General features: G+C 39.2%; 1 protein-coding gene across 3 annotated transcripts in view; it reads right to left on the bottom strand.

Annotated features, from left to right (window-relative positions):
• LOC124619291 (vacuolar protein sorting-associated protein 35) overlaps positions 1–21,644 on the bottom strand; it is a 94,172-nt gene that overhangs the window by 50,090 nt on the left and 22,438 nt on the right. For all 3 annotated transcript variants that reach the window (XM_047145564.1, XM_047145565.1, XM_047145563.1), the window contains 3 exons: positions 19,799–19,882; positions 13,611–13,823; positions 6,737–6,885 (listed from right to left, as the gene is read on the bottom strand). In XM_047145564.1, coding sequence (XP_047001520.1) covers positions 6,737–6,885; positions 13,611–13,823; positions 19,799–19,882 — 446 coding nt within the window. The remainder of the gene's footprint in view (positions 1–6,736; positions 6,886–13,610; positions 13,824–19,798; positions 19,883–21,644) is intronic.

Raw genomic sequence — 21,644 nt, 5'->3', positions numbered from 1 at the left:
GCCAACCAAATTGTAGGATGCAGGACCTCAATATTGTATTATGATTCTACCAGATTATTTTGATCTTTCTTTGATGGTGTACCATTCTCTCCTGGAGTGGTGTTGTATTAAAGTGGAATCAGAGTTTAATATAGCAGCACAGTGCATGAACAAATGCATAACAGGTAAGGGTAGGGAAGGTTAAGAGATCGAGCATGTGTGTCTGAAACGAGTATTCAATACTCACCATCAAAAGGTAGGTCTGTGTTGTCACTATCCAAAAATGGCACATTGACTATGAACTGTCTGCAAGATAATGAGGTACTCCAGTGGCCAGCAAGATCCCAACCTCTGTCCATGATACAACATGTGTGCGTCCAGCTTGGATGCAGTATCGAGTGTCAGTATCCAGAATACCAACAATATCCAGAATACCAACAATCAGTTGCAACAGCTGTGGGCCAACTTGTCTCAGAAGAGGTTACAACAGCTTTACAACACCCTACTGAACTGAATCATTGCATGCATCCAGGCAAGAGTGGGTGCAACGTCATTCTGCTAATCCTACTGAGAACTGAACGAGTGACCTCATGATTATGTTAAAAATGTTGTAGACTTCAAAGCACTCCCAAGTTCTTCAAATATTCAAAGGCAGTTTTTTTAAGTCTGAGAAGTTCAATCTGCTGCTTTAGGATATTTATCTCCAAATGTTGATATTCAGATTTTATAAGTATGAAGAAAATCGAAAAGGGCCAGTCTGCATGGTCCCTTTGTCAGCAGGGCACTCTGTAGGCACTAAGGTGGGTAGGAAAGGGATCGGTTGAGATGGCAGTTGGTGAACTTCAGTAGTCACAGGGAGGCGATAGTGCCATTTCCGAAGATGGTACCAATCCGTCTGTACTGTATGACGTCACATCTGTCAGGATCTGCAGTGTATTGCTTAATTCGCATTCCTATGAAATGGAAATTTGATCCATCCTTGGATTATTCTGGCCTTAAATGTTTTGCAAATATAAGGGCACACTGCAAATAGCGGCAGCAAGAAGTTTCATCTTCCAAAGCCAGTGGCAGTGATACTGTTAAAAGGTTGAAAATCATAGTTCAACTAAAAACAAAAAAAATTTATTTAATCTTGTTCTTTATTTAGTTACAGTGACTGACCCACTTACATTTATGACAGAAACTAACACTTGTTTGCTCAAAGAAAAGTTTACTCTGTCCACAAGAGACAGAGGCAGAAGGTGAACAGCAATGGTGTTCAGAAGCATTAGTTCATACTAAGTCATCCACAACAGCAATGAGATTACAGAAAAATGACAAGTGAGTATGGAGAAGGTAAGTCAAACAGAAAATTAATTCTGGATGACTTGTCTCTTATTGGCAAGTCTGTTAGCTACATTTCAAAGAGGAATCTCAAGAAACTTGCTGCTAGAATCTTGTGAAAAAGGATGAAACACTTATATTGAACAGAAGATACGATGACTGCAAACTGATGTATTTCATAACACTGTATTCTACACTACACTGAACATACGTACTTTGTCAAATACCATCTCATTACATTTTCATACAAGTAATTGCTGTCACCTGACAGCAAACATTTACATTACTGTTATTGTTGAACTTTATGATATTACTAACTGATCACAGTTCATGTGCGCTGATTAAATGCAAAGAGAAAGTGCATCTGATGGGCATTAAGATGGCAGTTTGAACTTTATGCCACTCCTGCTACATCAGTTTGGCAGCGATACAAAAAATTTGCTCATCAACATAATTTATGACCTGGGAACAAACATAACTGCAGGCAGTATCAACATGAGACAGGAAAGTTTTTTTATGGCAATTCCATGACTCGTCAACTGCTGCATTCACCAATCTCAACATCCAGGAAAATTATATGCAACCATTTATTGGGGACACTACACATGGCAATTCGTGCACAAGCATACAACTAATGATCCGATAAAGAAGGAAACATTATTTGAAATTTTATGGCCATTTTTTAATACAGTGCAGTTTGCCATAACAAATTATATTAGTCATGCAGAGCCATTTTACATCTACATATGGGGAGGCAACATACTCAATGCTCAAATATATGTCTCTGAGAAATCATGCACTGTCAGGTAAAGGTTTCTGCCGTTTCTGTTTGCGGAGCGTGATTCATTTTTGCCGAGAGAACTATGACAATAAAAAGAAACGTTGGCCTCATAGCATGACACATGACAGAGGAGAAGGGTTGGTTGGTTGGTTTGGGGAGTAAAGGGACCAAACTATGGAGTCATCAGTCTGTTTTTACTCATTAAAATAGGTCTCGAGTTAAAAACAGTCCCAAAAGAAGTCATGGAAAGTTAAAGGCATAAAACTAACTTCAAATCACACTGAAAGACAAAATGACAGCAGCTAACAGAAAGGAAAAAGTACTGAAAGATACCGAAAAAATATAGCAGATGGCCTGCATTGGCAGACTCCAGGTGGACCAAGTTGTCGGTGGTGGAGAACCCTTGTCGAAAACTGCACTGGGATGGAGCCAGGAGGCTCTGAGACTCAAGGAGCCAACACAACTGCTGGCTCGCCATTCGTTCAAGCAGCTTGCACAAAATGTTGATGAGGCTGATAGGACGATAGCTAACCACATCTAGTGTGTCCTTACCAGGCTTTAGCACTGCAATACTTTCCAGCCATTGCGATGGGAATTCACCATCACTCCAGATGTGGCTGAAGATGGCAAGGAGGTGGTGTTGGTAATCTGCTGACAGATGTTTAATCATTTGGTAATGGTTGTGGTCTGGGCCAGGGCATGAGTCTAGACAATCAACAAGGGCACTGAGAAATTACCACTCACTGAAGGGAGCATTATATGGCCCAGGGTGGTGTGTAGCGTAAGAGAGGTGTTTTAGTTCCACCCGCTGTTTGAGGAGACAAAAGGTGGAGCAGCGATTCTCAGACACAGAGATGGAAGCTTTATGTTCAGCAAAACACTTTGCGATTACGTCTGGATTGGCTGATACAGCTCCAGGTATGAAAATTCCAGGTACAACTGCAGGGGTCTGATAGCCGTAAAGGCATTGGAGCTTGGTCCAAACCTGGGAAGGAGAGGTTCGTGTGCCAATGGTGGAGATGTATCGTTCCCAACACTCCTGCTTCCACTGTTTGATGAGTAGGCCAACCTAGGTGCAGACTTGTTTGTAGGCAATGAGGTTCTCCACCGACGGGTGGCCCTTATGACATTGCAGGGCCTGCCTACAGTCTCTAATGGCCGCAGTGATTTCCGGCAGCCACCAAGGCACCGACTCCCGCAGGTGGAGGGGGGCAACCTGAGAAACAAGGTATTGCCAATTCAGCTGTGGCAACAATTGTGGTAGTGATGGTGTGGATCGCTTCATCGATGTTGCCATGGAAAGGAGATTCAATGGTGGATGGTGGTAGTGGAGGTGAAAGCGCCCCACTCAGCCTTGGGAAAAGCCCATCTGGGCAAGCATCCAGATGAGTGACACTGGGATACGGACAGGAAGAGTTGAAAGTGGTCACTACCACACAAGTCGTCGTGAGCTCTCCAGTGGATAGATGGGAGAATACCAGGTCTGCAAACCAAGAGATCAATGGCTGAGTATGTGCCATGTGGAACACTGAAATGTGTGAGAGCACCTATACTTAGGAGGCAAAGGTCGAGCTGAGTTAGTAGGTGCTCGACATCTTTATCATGGCCAGTAACCTTGGTTCCCCACCCTCACAAAGGGCTATGGGTGTTAAAATCACAAAGATGTAGCGAAGGTGGGGGGGAGTTGGGAAATTACTGTAGCTAATACATGGGAGGGCACTTCACCATCTGGAGGGCGGTAGATGTTACAGATGGTTATTTCCTGCGTCATCCTCACCCTGACAGCCACATCTTCTAAAGGTGTTTGAAGGGGCACACAGGTTTTCTAGACAGACTACTCCCAATAGCCACGAAGGGTGGGGTCCACATTGCGGGAAACCAGGTTTTCTGAAGGACAATGCAGGTGTAACGCTTAAGAGTTGTAGTTAATTCAGCCAGGTGGGAGAAAAAACTGCTGCAGTTCCACTGGAGGATGACACTTTCTGTAGCTGGGGAGAGCATCAAGTGACAAAGGAAACAGGTTATGCCTTAGCATCACCTGCTGCCATCGGCTGAGTATTTGTATCCATTTCCATTGTGGATGAGGCATCAGCGAGATCCAGGTTCTCAGGCGATCGTAAAATCTCCACCTCATCCTCAGACGCAGAACTGGTATGGAGTGGTGGTGTTGGGGCCACCGGAGGGTCCTGTTTCTTAGCAGACTACTATTTCATCTGCTTGCTCTCTCACTTCTTGTTAGAAGCTTGCTGGGAGGGTTTCTCTGAAGTAGCTTCAGGTACAGAGGAAGACACCTTTCGTTCAGCAGCTCATGGCTCCTTCAGCTACTGGCGAGTGTCCTCTTTGGCATTAGTGGAGACCTTGGTACCTCTTCCATGTGAGAGTAGCTTGTGGAGGCTGTGGCCTCTCTGGCACTTCGGGGGTTATTGTTCCCGAAGCTGGTGCTTTGGGGACAATGGAAGAAGAGGTGCCTCCAACAACCAAGGGGACGGTTGTATTTGGGCAGCCCAGAGGGCCCACTGTGCAAGACAGATATGTCAGAACTACCACCGCAAGTGAGGGTGAAGTCAGCGTAGTTGCAGCATACATAGATGTCAAGCGAATGGTGTGCAACCATTCAAATTTACGTTTAGTCTCTTGGTAAGTCAGCCGGTCCAGGGTCTTTTTCTCCATAATTTTCCGCTCCTTATGGAGTACTGCGTAGTCTAGTGAGCAGGGGGGTGGTGCTCTCCACAGTTGACACAAGTGGGAGGAGGTGCACATGGAGTATTTGGATGAAGTGGACGTCCGCAGTCTCTACATGTGGTGCTGGAATTGCAGTAGGAAGACGTGCCTGAATTTCCAGCCCTTGAAGCACCATACAGGAAGAGGAGCGTACGCTTTTACTTCACATCGGTATAGCAGCACCTTGGCCTTTTCAGTGTGAAAGGCCAAGATGAAGGCACATGTAGCAACCCTATTGTCTTCAGGTCTCTATAGACGTGCCAGATGAAGTAAACACCCTGCCGTTCTAAATTGGCACAGTGCTTGTTGTCAGACTGCAAGAGAAGGTTGCAATGGAAAATAATCCCCTGGATCATGTTAAAAGCTTTTATGGGGGTGACAGACACAGGAATACCATCCAGCTGGTCACAGGCGAGCAATGCCCAGTACTGGGCTGGAAATGCTGTCTGAATGAGGACTGCCTCATTTCTCTTTTTCGACAGCGCAGCCACTTCCCCAAACTCATCCTCCAGGTGTTTGACAAAAAGAGTGGCTTTGTAGCTGGAAAGGAGTCCTCATCCTTTCTGCTGCAGACTGAATACCTTGGCAAATAAGGCTCGCTCTCTTCCATAGTTCTACGTTGCTGCCATGGCGTGGCTAGGGAGGGGAACGGTTTGAGGTCATTTCTCAGTATTAAATTCGACTTTCCCTTTTTTAGACACATTTGGTCCCCAGTAAAAGATAACTTAATCCACTTCATTGTGGGTCATCTGTCCTGATACCACCCATTCCAATCAGGGGCTCTCCCCACAGGAGCCACTCAGCCACAGCAAAGGCCATCTGGCGTGATAGCCATTGCTGGGAGTTCTGGTGCCCCAAGAAGATTAGTATCTACTCCTAGGCATACATGGGGAGTATGCAGCTCAGGCATCAGCAATGTAATAATTGTGTTGCCAGGGGGCTACCACCTAATGGGTACATGATGGCCCCACAACGACGGACTGGCTGCAGCTGGATATTAGGTGCCGAGACATCCAGTATTGTCATGGGGGTGAAAGATCAGCGGACGATGAAAGTAGATTATGTATGCTGTAAGGCACTCTTGCCCGGATAACTGGATTGAAGACAGAATTGCAAATCCAGGACAATATCAGGTGCAGAAGGTCTAATTGCACACTGGATATATGGTGCCCCAAGTAAGGCATCCTTCCACAAATGACCCGCACTTCGGATAACTTTGAAAGGTGTGTAGATCAAACCTTAAAAGTGAGGCCATAACTGATTAGGCCAAAAAATGGGAGACTCCTTTTAGTCACCTCTTGCGGCAAGCAAGAATACCTCGAGCCTATCCTAAGCTCGCACCCGCAGGGGGCCAAGGGAGAAGGGACAGCAGTTCAGTTCATTCTCCGAAAAGATAATGCTTCACTAAATCCGAATGATAGAATGGTCATACTTTAATTGCAACCAGCACCACCACAACGCCTTTCCATTTGTGAGATCTCTCAGTGTGTGGTAACTTTATGTTGAATTTTTATGAAGACAGAATTTGCATCCCTCAACATCCATTAACTTTGTCAGGGCTCAGGAAACAAATCAGAATAGCTACCACATCCAGTGCCTTTGTCAAGGCTGAGGAAGCAAATCAGAACAGCTAGCAAAAACATCCAAACATAACTATTTAGGTGTGCCTTGTACAAACAGAATCACTGGCTGCACATCGGTTGCATTACAATTGAGACTGTCTTTTGGTGCAAACCAGTCTAATAATTTCAAAATTTGAATCTTTGTTGTGTATTAAGCTGATATTTTTACTATTAGTCTTGACTGAGATATAATGATATGAAAGTATTAAATAATTTGTTATCACTCTTTACTTCACAATTAAGCATCTTATTAAACAATGGAATACGAAACCTACATGACACCATATGCTGCATTTGCACCATTACTCACCTATCAATACCAAGCCTCTGGAATATTTGTACAGTAGTGAGCAGCACCTTGTCTACATAGTCCACCCTGTCAGGGTAGCACTTGTGAGCCAGGTTCACAAGTGATACTTGCAAGGATATTATGTCAGCTGCTGGCATGTCCTGGCGGCACTGTAAATACAATATACGCTTCAGGACTATCTGAACACTTAGGACACACATATAAAACTTACAAACAACAAGAATCATACAAACGTCTTATGTCAATCACAAACTGCTCTGAACAAGAAGCTTTTTTGTCAAAACCTCCATTTTTCTAGGAAAATAACTTTTCAATGACAATTATTTGAGGTGAGCAAATAAGAAAATCATGTGCGAAGAACTATAGTGCACGATAGAATGTCTTGTAAATCTTCCCAAGTTAAACATCTAATTTTTTGCATGGGGATGCTGACTTAAGTTCTCAGGATGACAGAGGGGAGGACAAGGAGACATGCAAGGGGCACAGTTGCATGTTTGTGGACTTGTGGAGTTAATTTTACAAGCACACTGGAGTTAGTTCTAGGTGCAGAGCAGCATGTTCGTGGCACAGGAGGCATCATCGTGTGTTGTTATTATGTGCAGCGATAAATAGCAAAAATATGTTTAATATTACAGTTATCTGGAACAAACTGTGTGTAAATCAAACAACATTGGGCAACAGGGACCAATCAAATGAGGCAGCGCAGTTGTCATGTCATGAGCTCATATTCGGGAGGATGGAGTTTGCTCTGCCTGGCAATCCAGATTAAGATTTTCCTAAATCACTTCTAGCTATTTATTTTCATAGTAATTAATGACAAATCCTAAGTAGGTAGTTAGTTTGGTGTAGTGCCTCTAGATGTTCAGAGAGAACATGTGTGTTTTTAAAACAGAGTGAGAGACCATTCGCAGAAACCAGATACTCTTAACAACATTGTTTACCATTTCTTCTGTTGATTTATGTATGTTTGGAATGATTAACTAATTCTACATTTGTGTATTGGACGAAAGGTCACTTACATATATGGGAAACAATACGGGACTTAAGACTTAGCCTTCTGGAGCTCAGTAAGTGATTTCTCTCCTGTCAGAAGAATCTCCCCAGCTATACATTACATTGTTGAATTATTAAGTTCAACTTATTGCATTCTTTTAGTTATGTCTGGCATTATCCTTTGGTTGCCTATACCATAAATGGCCTAACACATTAGTTTATCAACAAGAATATTGTGATTCAGGGAGTGAGATGTCTTACATAGGTCACAGAAAATACCAACCATTCCTATTTTGTTATTTAGTGCTCATAGAATTTGAGGAATAAATGCGCAAATGGCATTTTCAGTTGAACAACGCTTCTGAAATCCAAATTTTGATTTACTGAGGAAATCATTGTTGCCCAGGTAGGATTCTATTCTAGAATACATAGCCCTCTCAAGAATTTTGGAAAATATTGTCAGTAGTGAAATAGGTTGGTAGTTGTTGACATCTCCCCTATCACCTTTCTTGTAGAGGGCTTTAACAGTGGCATACTTCCATCTCTCTGGCATAGCATTAGATATTACATTTAAGACAGGACTTGTTATATGGGAACAAATCTTTAGTACTGTGTTTGTAATATTATCAATACAAGATGAGCTTTTATTTTTGAGAGTGTGTGTATATTATTTTCAGGAGGAGGAATTTGTGACACATTCATATGACTGAATTTTATGAGGTATGCTGTTCAACATATTGCTTTGATTTTTCTCTTTAACAGTTTGTCCCCACATTTTCTACTACGTTTAATAAATGCTTATTAAACATATCTGCTACCTGTGTGTAATTATTTTTAGACCATCCATCTAAATAAATAGTGACGAAATTCTGTACTGTGATCTTCCATTCTGTCTCTCATTTTACTGCATTCCTTCTAGACAAAGTCTGTTCTTGGAGTCAGGGATTTCTGATATAATGTGCATGTTCCTTCTTTTTTAAATAACTTTTTTTTATTGCTTTTTAGTAGTTTTTGTAGTGTGAAGCTACTGCAAGGTCTTTACTCATTCTTGTCAACAGACAGATTTCCCTTTTCCTTTCACAAGATACTTTAAACCCTCAAGTGATCCATGGTTTTGTACATGGCTTTTTAATGCCCCTTCTGATTAGCTTATGCAGAAAGCCAATTTTAAACAATGATATGAATTTATCATTGAACAGGTCAAATTTTATGTCATCCTTTGGTTCATTATAAATTTCATCCCAGGTCATCTCTTGTAAACTATTCTTAAAATCATTTATTATAGTAGATTTCCACTGAGGAGTGTCAATACCCATAATGCAGTAGCTTATTTAACCTAACTAACTTTGCATCATGATCAGAGATGGTATTGTTAAACAGTATACAGTTATTTTCCTACTCTGGGCTTCATCCCTGGAAACATTATCAATTAGGATCCTATTACCTTCATCCACCTGCATTGCAAACCTAATTAATGAGATTAAATGTTATCCAAATAAGGTTTCTAGATAGTTTCTCCTATCTGAATACCATAAAAAACTTATATTGAAATCACCACAGACCATTAATTGCATGCTGCAGTTTGACTGATAGGTTAGTAAGAAATTGTTATGCATCTTCAACAGCTGAAAAAATACTTAGTAACAAAAGTGAAATATTTTACAGTAATTAATACAAAAGCATACACTTGTCTGTGCTGAAACTACAAGATCTACCTGTTTCAATGTTTTTGAGCTTGTGTTCTGTCTTTGTGTAAGTAAAAACTCCTCCCTTCCCATATTAATTCTACATATGATCCTGAAACGTAAACATTTTATTTAACTTCTCAACTCTGTGCTTATGTGGCAGTCAATAGGCATAGGAGGTCATTGTTTCATAACTCTCTAAATTTCCCAAACAGATAAGAAACTCTTATACCTTATTACTCAATCCTCTTTTATGGTGATGAAATAAGCTAACCTTACTTTTCCGTGCATTCTTCATTATTTTCCCTGCTCCACCTACTATTATAAGCTGATCCTCTTTGTCAAAACATTTAAGCAGTTTCCCTATGTCCTCTGTTACCTGGCTAAGATAGCACATAGCTTCACAATACTTGTGACCTGGTACCCTGTTCCATCTGGCCTACATCCTTGTCATGGCTACTACCTATCAACAACACTCTCTTCTTCCTGCTCTCTTTGGTACCAACCTACACACAGTATTTTTACTAGAAGCCTGCTGCATGCTTCCATGATCTACAGCTGAATGAGACTTTTCCCCTCCTGCTTCATGTAAAAATTCACTGTTATTAGTTACTATAAGCTCAAACATACTTTTACCACATCCCCTTTCAACATAACTAGTAAAAAATTCAAACACAGGGTGTGCCCAGAAAGCAATGTGTCTGATTTTTTTGGGACACTATTATATGCCGTAGAGTGCTTGGGCTGGTTCAGGAGGGTAAGGAGGACCCTTAACTTTCCAGCAGTAAGCCACTAAATTGCCTCTGTGCTCTTGGAGGGTTAGGATGGCTTCTTCCGAGAACTTCTACATGTTGAACTTAAGATCACGAAAGCTTTAAAGCAACACTATGAGACAAGTTTTGCAGGAGGATCAAAAATAGCTACAGGTTGCCCAGATGTTTAGAGGCGGCCAGCATGAGGTCGTTGACAATTTCCGTCCAGGGCACCCGTCAACATCATTTGACTCGCATGCAACGGTTACTGACTTCAGAGTGAATGAGTGTTCGTTTGATGTTGAAATTATTTTGACTTGCCGAAAATGGCTGTTCATGAGATTGTATCAGATGACTTGGCCATGTGGAAGTTTTGCGCAAAACTTGTGCCCAGAGTTTTGATTGATGCAAAGCAATACCAAATGGAGGTGTGTGAAGAACCCGTGCAGCTCTGTGAAGATGATCCCAATTTCCTGGACAATGCAATCATTGGGGATGAGTCAGAGGTCTTTCAGTAAATACTGGAGGAAGTTTATACACAACTTAGTTAAAAACAGTTTTCATCATTTCAAGCCTGTGTAGCTGAACAACTGTCATAAAACAAAGATAGTATGGCGTTAAAACTTGGTAACTGACACAACCAATATTTCTTTGTGTCGGTTACTAGGTTTAAATGGCATAATGCCATTGTTATATGACCACTGTTCAATTGTACTGGCCACAAATCATGAAAAGCTATTTTTAACTGTCATGTACCATTGTTAACATTGTAAGAAACATTTTAACATGGTGTGAATCTGTAATGGGCATGAACACTAATAATGACTGTTTTATGGTCTGAAGATGACTAAATTGACTAAATAAACATGATTTCATATGCAATCTTGTCTTTATTGGGTTTCAGTCCCTAATGTAAAACATGAGTATATCAATTTCAGATTAAAACACTTACATAAAAAGGTTAAGGCTATGTAAAACTGTAATGTTTCAAAATGTGTTGAGTGTTGCACACTTCAATGACAAGATTACAGACCAGTAACATTTTACCAAAAAATACCTTACTGTAATACTTACCAACTGCTAACAGTAATAAATGCAGTCATAGGCTGAAATGTTGGGGGAAAAGGTAGCAGAGGAATGATCGACAAGTTGCACAGAGAAGGCCTGTGTGTGTTGTGGTGTAAGTTTTTAAATAGCTCTTCCTTTCTAATAGTGATGAAAGCATCATGTAAATGTTCGTCCAATTTAAATGGCAGACATTACAAGAGAGACATTGTGTAACACACTGTGTATCACTGCTTAAATCTGAAGAATGTACATTCCTGGAAGAGGCAACCAATATATTGCTTCATACTACATATAAGAGTGATGGATCAAGAAGTAATGCCTTCTGTGTCATAAAAAGTTAAATAATGAACCTATAAAAGCAGAATTAGTACAAATCATAGTGTACACATTTGCGCCATCATTGAACCCAGTCATAAAAACCAGTTTGGAAAAATCTACCGTTTTGCTTTTTGACCCATGATTTTAAAAACCCAGGTTTTGCTGTTGATTATGAACTATAACACTTCTAAAGGTTATACTCATTACAACGTCGACACATACATTTAAACAATCTTTCTTCCTACGCTTCATACATGTATGGAATGGGAAGCTGCTTTAATAACTGGTACAACAGGAAGGGCTCTCTGCCAGAGAATGGATGTAGATGTGCACTGTACTGACTGTGTGTGTAATAATGTGGACATAGACTCCTGAAAGTGCAACTGTGGCGAAATACCCAACGACAAGAAACGTATTTCAGCTCATTAGCTTCATTATATTTGAAAGGTCAATAGACAATACATGAAAAATATTTTATGAAATGTATGTAACACTAACAGTAAATAAGAAAGATATGAACAAGGGTTCTACAAAAACACTGCAGTTCGACAAACACACTACTACCTGAAAGTTAAAACAAAAAATAAGAAGAAAAAGGACTGTGATCTCTCACATGTTTGTGGATAATTTCTGATGCAGAACGAAGTCAGACTTGCTCCCCTCCTCCATTTTATGAATATATTTCAGCTACCACCATATATCACATACCTCCAGATATATACGTCAAAATGGTTGAACTTTTGTGAAGACCAGGCTTCCAGAGGACAACAAAGACATAAGAGAGGAACATATGACAGTCTGCCATACCTGAATGTGCATAATGTAGCTCTCTTTAAGGTTTAGGTATTCGTCCATTTTCGAGTTAGTACATTCTATTCCTGGAGTGATTCTGAAAAGTCTGCAAAATATGCATCTTTGACTGCTATAGTCTTTTCACTGAATTCAATATTTGTCCATCTATAAATTTCTTTACACGTAGAAAAAGGTAGAAAGTAAAAGGCGCAAAATCTGATGAATAATGTTGATGTTCCAATTTCAAACAGTCAGTATATCCATTGTTGAAGTGCATTTTATTGTCTTGATAAAATATGAATTTTTCCCCTTTCTTTTGTAACTTAGTCCCCTTTAAATGTGTGTATTCATATCATTTGTCTAGACGTTTTTTGTAGTATCTGCCACTAACTGTTTAATTCTTTGCAAGGTAATCAATGCAACAAACTTTTTGCACCCCAGGAAATGATGGCCATAAACTTTTTGGTGTATTTAACAATTTTGGGACTCATTTTGTATGAGGTTACCACACAACTAATTACACATGTAAATGTGCAGTGCTGCTCTTGATATCCTAGAGAGTCACCTATTTCAAACACCTCTTATCACCAGCTGCCCAATGCCATATTGTGCATTTCTCAATGTTTTTATTTATTGTGACAGTTCAGGGACATCCTTCACACAGATCATTTTTAAGAAAGGAAAAGAAAAAAAAAAAAAAAGAAATATCCATGTTGAATTCAAATGTACATTTGGAAGTGATTAAATACAAGGAGTGGGCTGTTTACACAGCTTGTGAATGACTTTACATTGGCAATCAAGTGTCCAAAACAAAGAATTCTACGATGATGCATTACAGTATTTTAGTTCATCCTTTTAAACGAAACACACAGAATACAACTATTTTATTAAGTTGTATGAATGGAACAATTCTGCCGATCAAGTTGAGACTTGACTTATGTTATTGCAAAACATGTACCAACACAATGGAAACAAAATTCCATTCAGGTCAACACCTTCTCTGTGCTAGACTGAGAAATTTCCAGCTCACCCATGCAGCTTAACATTAGCACCTAGTACATAGCAAGATAAGGGAAACACATTGACCTAAAGGGAATATACTGTAATTAGCAGCTAATTCTATTTTCTTCTTGACAAATTATCATTTACACAAAATACCTCTAAAATTTTCAGTTGTAGGCTACTTCTTATTGCAGATATGATTTAAAACAGCAAACTAAAATAATCTCTTTGTGATATTTAAGTATGTTTCAATACACTACTGACCTGTATGATAGTTGCAACCTGATCAGAGAACACATCAAATAGCTGCACATCATTGGGCAATGCAGCCTCTCCTTCACTCGCACGTTGTGAAAACGTTGATAATCTGTCAATCAGTGATATTATAATATTCTTTACATTAACACCTGGCTGGAGTTCTGCACAAGATTTGAGGAACGGGTGCAGAGTTTGAAGGTGAAACTCGTCTGGAAACACCTAATAAATACAAAGCAATGAATTAGTGCTTGCACAAGGATGCTGACTCAGATTTTGATACCAGGTGACGGGGTAACATGGAAACATGTTAAAAAGGTATAAGTGTTATGGTATTGACGTCAGTCAAACGTACGTGTGTGTGTGTGTGTGTGTGTGTGTGTGTGTGTGTGTGTGTGCATTTATAAATTGGTTAATGTGCTTATAAATGTGTATACACAAAAAATATATATAAATAAATGTGCACAACATTTAAATACTTTGTCAGCTAAACTTATCTGTAGTAATATGGCTGCACCTAGAAGACAAGTTACAAAAAGGCAAACCTATAGTGTAAACATAGAGAAAGTTTTGAGAATTTTGATTGGAGTACACTCTTTGGAATTTTAAAGGCACCAGGGGTAATATATAGGGAACAAAAGGTTACTTACAGTTCGTACAGAAACCAGACAGCAGTTATGAGAGCTGAACAGGAAATGGAAGCAGTGGCTGGGAAGGGGGCCAGTGTTATTCAACCCATATGTTGAGCAAGTAGTAAAGGAAACCATAGAAAAATTTGATTAAGGTTAAGGGAGAAGAAATAAAAGCTTCTTCCCAATGACATTGTCATTCTGTCAGAGAGAGAGCAAAGGACTGAATAGCAGCTGAATGGAATGGAGACTGTCTTACAAGGAAGATATAATGTTCATTAAATACAACATCATAATTCAAAAACAGCCTGTTTTGAGTTATAAATACCAGTGTAATAGGCCTTCCATGCACTTTTAACTGGTAGAATGTCATAACCCGTAATTCAAGAATGTAGCCACAGTGTGGTTTTTACCCTTCCTTTCTTTGCATACCACTTGAGTTTTTGGCCTTGGCACTGTGTGGAATATGTGCTACTGTGGTTAATAAAGAGTGACCTATTTCGAGCCATGACACCATTGTTATGAGGTAGGTATGTTATGTCATAGAATTTTGCATGCATAACACATTATTTAGACACAGTGCAATATGGACTGTAAGTCTGCCCTTATTATACAAAATATGACATTCTTGCCCCCAGGAAACATATTTTATTTGTACTATTTCAACTTTTGACATTATTCCTACAAATTACAGAAATAATTTTAGGTATAAATTTAATACTTACTACTATTATGCTGCTTTAGTGACAAAGAAGTCTTGTTAAATGCCATTGGATTATTTTTAGTTACGACATTGTTGCTACAATTGGTTGCATCCAGTGCTGGGATAGGTCAAGATTATTTATTTTTCGATCTCTGTAAAACATCATCATCTCATGAGAGAGTGCTGATTCAGCTAGCCCTTACTGATATTAAATTAAGAGAAACAACAGAACTTCATCTTCTAGTTTTTTGTATTCTGAAGATTGCAACAACTTGCTTTGTGACAAAATGTATTCTCCCAAAGATGAGTGTGGAAATAATAGTGATGATGGTTCTGACATTGCTACTGATGTGGCTGGAAATCTTTGTAAGAGAAGCCTTTGGAAAAAAAGGAAGAAATGTTGGACAGGCATACAAAACACTCGCACAAAGTAAAGGTGTGACCCCAGAGGGACATTAAAGCAGGATGTAAAGAAAATTGCAAGCTTCAGTACTCATCAAAGTGCAGTAATGAGTGCAAACTGCAACTGTCTTTGGCATACTGGTCATTAGGTGATAAAGAACTCCAGAGGCAATTCATTGCCAGTTCAATGGAGCATATTGTTCCTAGATTTTGCTATACTCATTTTGTAGGCAACGGAACTCCACAAAAACTTAGTATGGCATTTTATTTTTCCCTGAATAGTGAACATGTTTGTGTTTGTAAAATGTGTGTGTGTTTTTCTTTAGACACTTAAGATATCAATGGTCAGTCAGTCCCAAACAGTTTTGGAGGAACATAATAATGTTGTGGAGACTTTTTAAGCTGGATCAGAGGAAAACATGGCAAACAGAAAACACCGTATCCAGGTATGTACACAAGTAAACTGTAGCATTTTGAAGCTATTCCTAAAATTAAAAGCCAATACACCTGAGTTAATACTTCAAGGCATTTTATAGATGGAAGTAGGTTACTTGCTGATATTCACTGAGATTATATTGCAATCTGAGAAGCAAAAATGGAGCCATATTGATGTTATGCAGTGTTTCATCACATACTTTTATGTAAGATTATAATTTGTCTCTTTTTGTGTCTACGTAGGCTCTATGTGTAACGTGCACATTGCCTACGAGAAGTCTGATTATCAAGGAAAGAAACTGCTGAAAGTGAACTATGATGGATGTTTGGATGAGAATAGTTTGTCCACAGCAAAATAGAAAAATGATAAAGAAAACTTCCGTGGTACAGGGGCAGTATATGACATCCAGACTGCTGCATAGTTGCCAAAGGGAGACGTTTCTGCATTTTATTTGTGAGCTCAAGACAATGCATATGACTGCTGTGTTCGGTATGAGCCCAATAGTCATTGTGGAGTGAATGATAGAAAGCTGTATTGTTATGCAGTTCTTTTTCTTGGAATAAAATCCATAACCCACAAAGATCTTATAAAAGTTGACACGCAGAATGAAGGAGGCTCATCTTGCTCTTTGACTGAGACAAGTGAAGCACCAATTGAGAGCTGGACCATCTATACCACACCACTGAATGGTTTATAGCTGCTATTTGAGCTGCTAAGAAACAGGGCAAATCTTTTATGTGTACAAATTATGTAACAAGAATTTTTTATGATGTGAAACACGTTGCTTCTGTGGTCAGTTCTCTTAAGCTGAAATATTTGAAAGTGACAGATGTGAAAGTTATCAGAGTTACCACAAATTGTTCACTTTGTGTTTTTTAAAGAATTCTTACAGCAAATATTTACAAGCAGTAACTGTGTTGTGAAAAGAAAGACTTAGTTTCTATGAAGAAAGAATGCCTTCAGGATTTATTGGCAAAGAAATTTATGTCAAAGACTTACACACACTTTTAGATGTCTTCATAAAAAAAGTGATATGTTAACAAGCAATGAAATCATCTTCAAATTACTGATGATGGTCATTTCTGAAAGTATTTGTAAGGAGTGTAGCCATGTATGGAAGTGAAACATGGACGATAAATAGTTTGGACAAGAAGAGAACAGAAGCTTTTGAAATGTGGTGTTACAGAAGAATGCTGAAGATAAGATGGGTAGATCACATAACTAATGAGGAGGTATTGAATACAACAGGAGAGAAGAAAAATATGTGGCACAACTTGACTAGAAGAAGGGATCGGTTGGTAGGGCACATTCTGAGGCATCAAGGAATCACCCAATTTAGTATTGGAGGGCAGCGTGGAGGGTAAAAATCGTAGAGGGAGACCAAGAGATGAATACACTAAACAGGTTCAGAAGGATGTAGGTTGCAGTAGGTACTGGGAGATGAAGAAGCTTGCACAGGATAGAGTAGCATGGAGACCTGCATCAAACCAGTCTCTGGACTGAAGACCACAACAACAACAACGGTATACAGCTGATTCTTATGTTTTGTTGCACTTGATGGTACTATTTCACTGTGTAACATTTCATCGTGGCCTTTCCCTTATTTTATTTTGTTTGCGTAAGGAGACATGGACATTGGTGACAACTATCACCAACATTAATTTGTGACAAGAATGCCACATTTCGATTTGGGTTGTACATTAAGCAAAATTTTTGTAACAACAATGACAAAAGTGTGCATGTGGGCTACTTCATAAATTCAATACTCATTATTACAGCAATAGTTTATATTGTCAAATAGTCAAACTTGGTACTTGCATATATATGTCTTGAAATGACAGCCCTTGATAAACTTTCAAATGCTCTTTCTTAAAAATGACTGTTTTTGAGTTATGACAATGAATTAAATGAGCAATAAGAGACCAAAACATACAAAACAAGGGCAGTGGAATATAGCTGAATTAAATCGGATGAAGCTGAGAGACATTAGGAAATGAGACACTAAAACTAGCAGATGAGTTTTGATATTTGGTCGGTAAAAAACTGATGGTGGCTGAAGTAGACACAATATATCGTGCAATGTAGGTTGGCAATGGCAAGAAAAGTGTTTCTAAAGAAGAGAAATTTGTTAACACTGGGTACAAATTTAAGTGCTAGAAAGCACCTGTCTGGAATGCAGCCTTCTATGGAAGTGAAATGTAGACAAGAGGCAGTTCAGACAAGAGAATAGAAGCTTGTGAAATATGAAGAATGATGATTAAATGGGTAGAATGAATAACAAATGAGATAGTATGGAATCAAATTGGGGAAAAAAGAAATCTGCGGCACACCTTGACAAAAAAAGGGATAAGTTGATGGAACACATCTTGAGGGATCAAGAAATAGCCAATTTGGTAATGGTGGGAAGTGTCCAGATTAAATATAGTAGAGGGAGACCAAGGCCTGAATACACCAAGAAGGTTCAAAAAGAGGTAGGCTACAGCAGTTGTGCAAATGTGAAGAGGTTTGCACAGGATAGATAGCATGTAGCGAGTTGCATCAAACTAGACTTTGGACTGAAGACCACAGCATGTTCGAATTAACTTTTTAAGTCTCTCTCCCTTTGTATTAAGAATAACATATGTAAATGATATGTGGCTGAAACAACTAACTATTCTCAGTCTTAAATATAGTATTTTATGCAAAACTATTTGTTAACACCATGAGAAAGATAATACTGGCAAAGGGCGAGCACCACAGTGGGGAAAGACATCCACTAATAAATGAGGTCAACAATTATAGATAAAGCGTTCCAATATTTGGTGTCTGCATATATACAAGTGTTCATAATAAATTATGAATCACTACCAACAAAAACCTTAATCTACACTCCAGTTCTTCTCTGGCTATCTAATCTCAAAGGTCAAGGTAATATGGAGATTTAATGTTCCAAAAGCAGAGCAGACATCTGCATTATCTCTTCTGTACACAGTTAATTCTCTCTATACAAGGCATTATTTACAACTAAAGATTTTAATGTCACAGGAAGATCACCAAGGAGCTATTGTGGAAGCCCTATATGGCAGAGATTTTAAAGCTTAGTTACAGCTATTGGATTCACCACAGCAATGGTAACTTACACAGAAGTGTTATGTTCCATAGTAAAGCTCTAAAAAAACTATTATTGTTACCCAAAGCATAATAAATTGGTGACTGTACTGACATACACTTTAACATGTCAAAATATATCTAAAAACAAAGATGATGTGACTTACCAAACGAAAGCACTGGCAGGTTGATAGACACACAAACAAACACAAACATATACACAAAATTCAAGCTTTCACAACCAACGGTTGCTTCATCAGGAAAGAGGGAAGGAGAGGGAAAGACGAAAGGATGTGGGTTTTAAGGGAGAGGGAAGGAGTCATTCCAATCCCAGGAGCGGAAAGACTTACCTTAGGGGGAAAAAAGGACAGGTATACACTCGCGCGCACACACACACACCCATATCCAACCGCACATACACAGACACAACCAGACATTTGTAAAGGCAAAGAGTTCAGGCTGAAACTCTTTGCCTTAACAAATGTCTGGTTGTGTCTGTGTATGTGTGGATGGATATGTGTGCGCGCATGCGAGAGTGTATACCTGTCCTTTTTTCCCCCTAAGATAAGTCTTTCCGCTCCTAGGATTGGAATGACTCCTTACCCTCTCCCTTAAAACCCACATCCTTTCGTATTTCCCTCTCCTTCCCTCTTTCCTGATGAAGCAACCGTTGGTTGCGAAAGATTGAATTTTGTATGTATGTTTGTGTGTCTATCAACCTGCCAGCGCTTTTCTTTGGTAAGTCACATCATCTTTGTTTTTAGATATATTTTTCCCACGTGGAATGTTTCCCCCTATTATATTAACATGTTGAAAGTTACAATTGGTTATTAAATTTTTATCAGAAGCATTACTATACTATTACGAACAGTAGAGATCTTCACAATTACCAAAATTAACTTTCCCATCTGGTCCTGTAGATTTAAGTGTTCATTCTTACCTGTATGATGCATTCCATCAGGTATTCCTGAGCAATTGCATCCCTACAACTAACAACTTGCTCGAGAATTCCTGGTAGCACAAGCTGAAACAGGAAAACACAAATATCAAGCATTTCTACATGGAAGTGTTATTTATATACAGTGATATAAGTTTAAAAAGGTATGAGTAATAAACATAACAATGATACCTTCATTTAAAAAGGAAGAGTGAAGTCAAGAATTTATACAAATGTAGTATTTTACTGCAGAGTGATAGGTACAGGGTATTTTGCACAAAGAAGAAGAAAAATTATGTTTACTGCTAATGCTATTACCACCACCACCATCCCCGCCGCCGCCTTTGCTTTTAGAACTAGGGGCAATCTAGTTAATTTTAGCATGACAATTAATAATAGTTGATGATTAAAAAAAAGTATTTGTATATTTGCAGAAGGCTTTTGATATTGTGGAATGGATAAAATGCTTTCCACTCTTATGATACTGTCGTGTTAACTACAGGGATTTTGACTACTGTGCACTTAGTGTTTGCAGCTCTCATGTCACATGCTGATGTTGGTTATTTGTTAATGTTGGTCGTCGTCAATTGGATGATTGGATACAATAACCAATGAGAATTGCTGAATTATTACATTTGTTTTTGATATGGAGAGTGCCAGAATAACTTTTACTGATCTGGTTATTATAAATTTTAAGGTTGGTTACTGATTTTCGAATTTCTTTGTTGATTAGGGGGAGGAAAAAAAAAAAACATATATATGACTGATTTGCAGTGAAGCTTGATGTCTAGGTTACATTGGAATATCAACAATATTATGAAAAGACAGACTGCTACTCGCCATAAAGATGATATGCTGAGTTGCAGACAGGCACAATGATAAAACTGTTACAAATAAACTATCGGCCCAAAGCCTTCTTCAGAAAAGAAACACACACACACACACACACACACACACACACACACACACACAAGCAAGCACATCTCTTACAAACATGACCACTATCTCCAGCCACCTCGGCCAGAATGCATCTGATATGCATAAAATAGGAGTGATAATCTGGAGTGGGGCAGAGAAGTGGGAGGGATAGCAGGGAACAGGTGAAGGGAGAGGAATCGGAGCTGCCTGGCAGAGCATGGGTGCACTGGCAGTGAGCAGCACTCAATGAGGGCGAGGGGAGGCAGCAAATTGTGGGAGGTGACAGGACAGATGACAGGGAGGCCAGAAACTGTTGGATGGAGGGTGTCACATCCTATACCACCTCTGCTGCAATCATTGCTTAACTTTTTATATTGGTATGCCAACTTACTTAAATCTTGATAACCTGCCACTGTAGCAGCGGTAACCGATCTGACATTTGCGCCAGACACTTGTGTTATAAAGGTGTTGCCGATCGCTGTGCCGTGGTCTTCCTGTTTACATATCTCTGCATTTGAATATGCATGCCTATACCAGTTTCTTTGGTGCTCCAGTGTAGAAGTAACTGAACTACTATCCTCCTCTCCCAAACCCCACCCTTTCCCCCTCACATTTTGACGTAAGCTCATTTGGTCTTCCATTGTACATTCCCTATTTATTGAACTAGTTTCTGCTATTAAGAGAATCTCCTTCAAGCAGGGATATCTATCAAGTAACTTTATCTAGGATGAAGTCTAATCCTTTTAGAATTTATCATGAACTGATTCTTTCATTACAATATAACTTTCAGCTTAATCTACCAACCCATTCCCTTTGTATTTAAGTATACAGGAAATTTAGTACAAGCTGGTGTGGGGTTAAGCTAACAGTGACCAACAAAATATACAGTTTGTCAACAGTCTTCAGAACATTGTATTCCCCATACTAACTT

This window comes from Schistocerca americana, chromosome 6, assembly GCF_021461395.2.
Source record: "Schistocerca americana isolate TAMUIC-IGC-003095 chromosome 6, iqSchAmer2.1, whole genome shotgun sequence".
In the NCBI taxonomy this organism is placed as follows: domain Eukaryota; kingdom Metazoa; phylum Arthropoda; class Insecta; order Orthoptera; family Acrididae; genus Schistocerca; species Schistocerca americana.
Note: the sequence above shows the minus strand (reverse complement) of the source record. Positions and strands in the feature narration are given on the sequence as shown.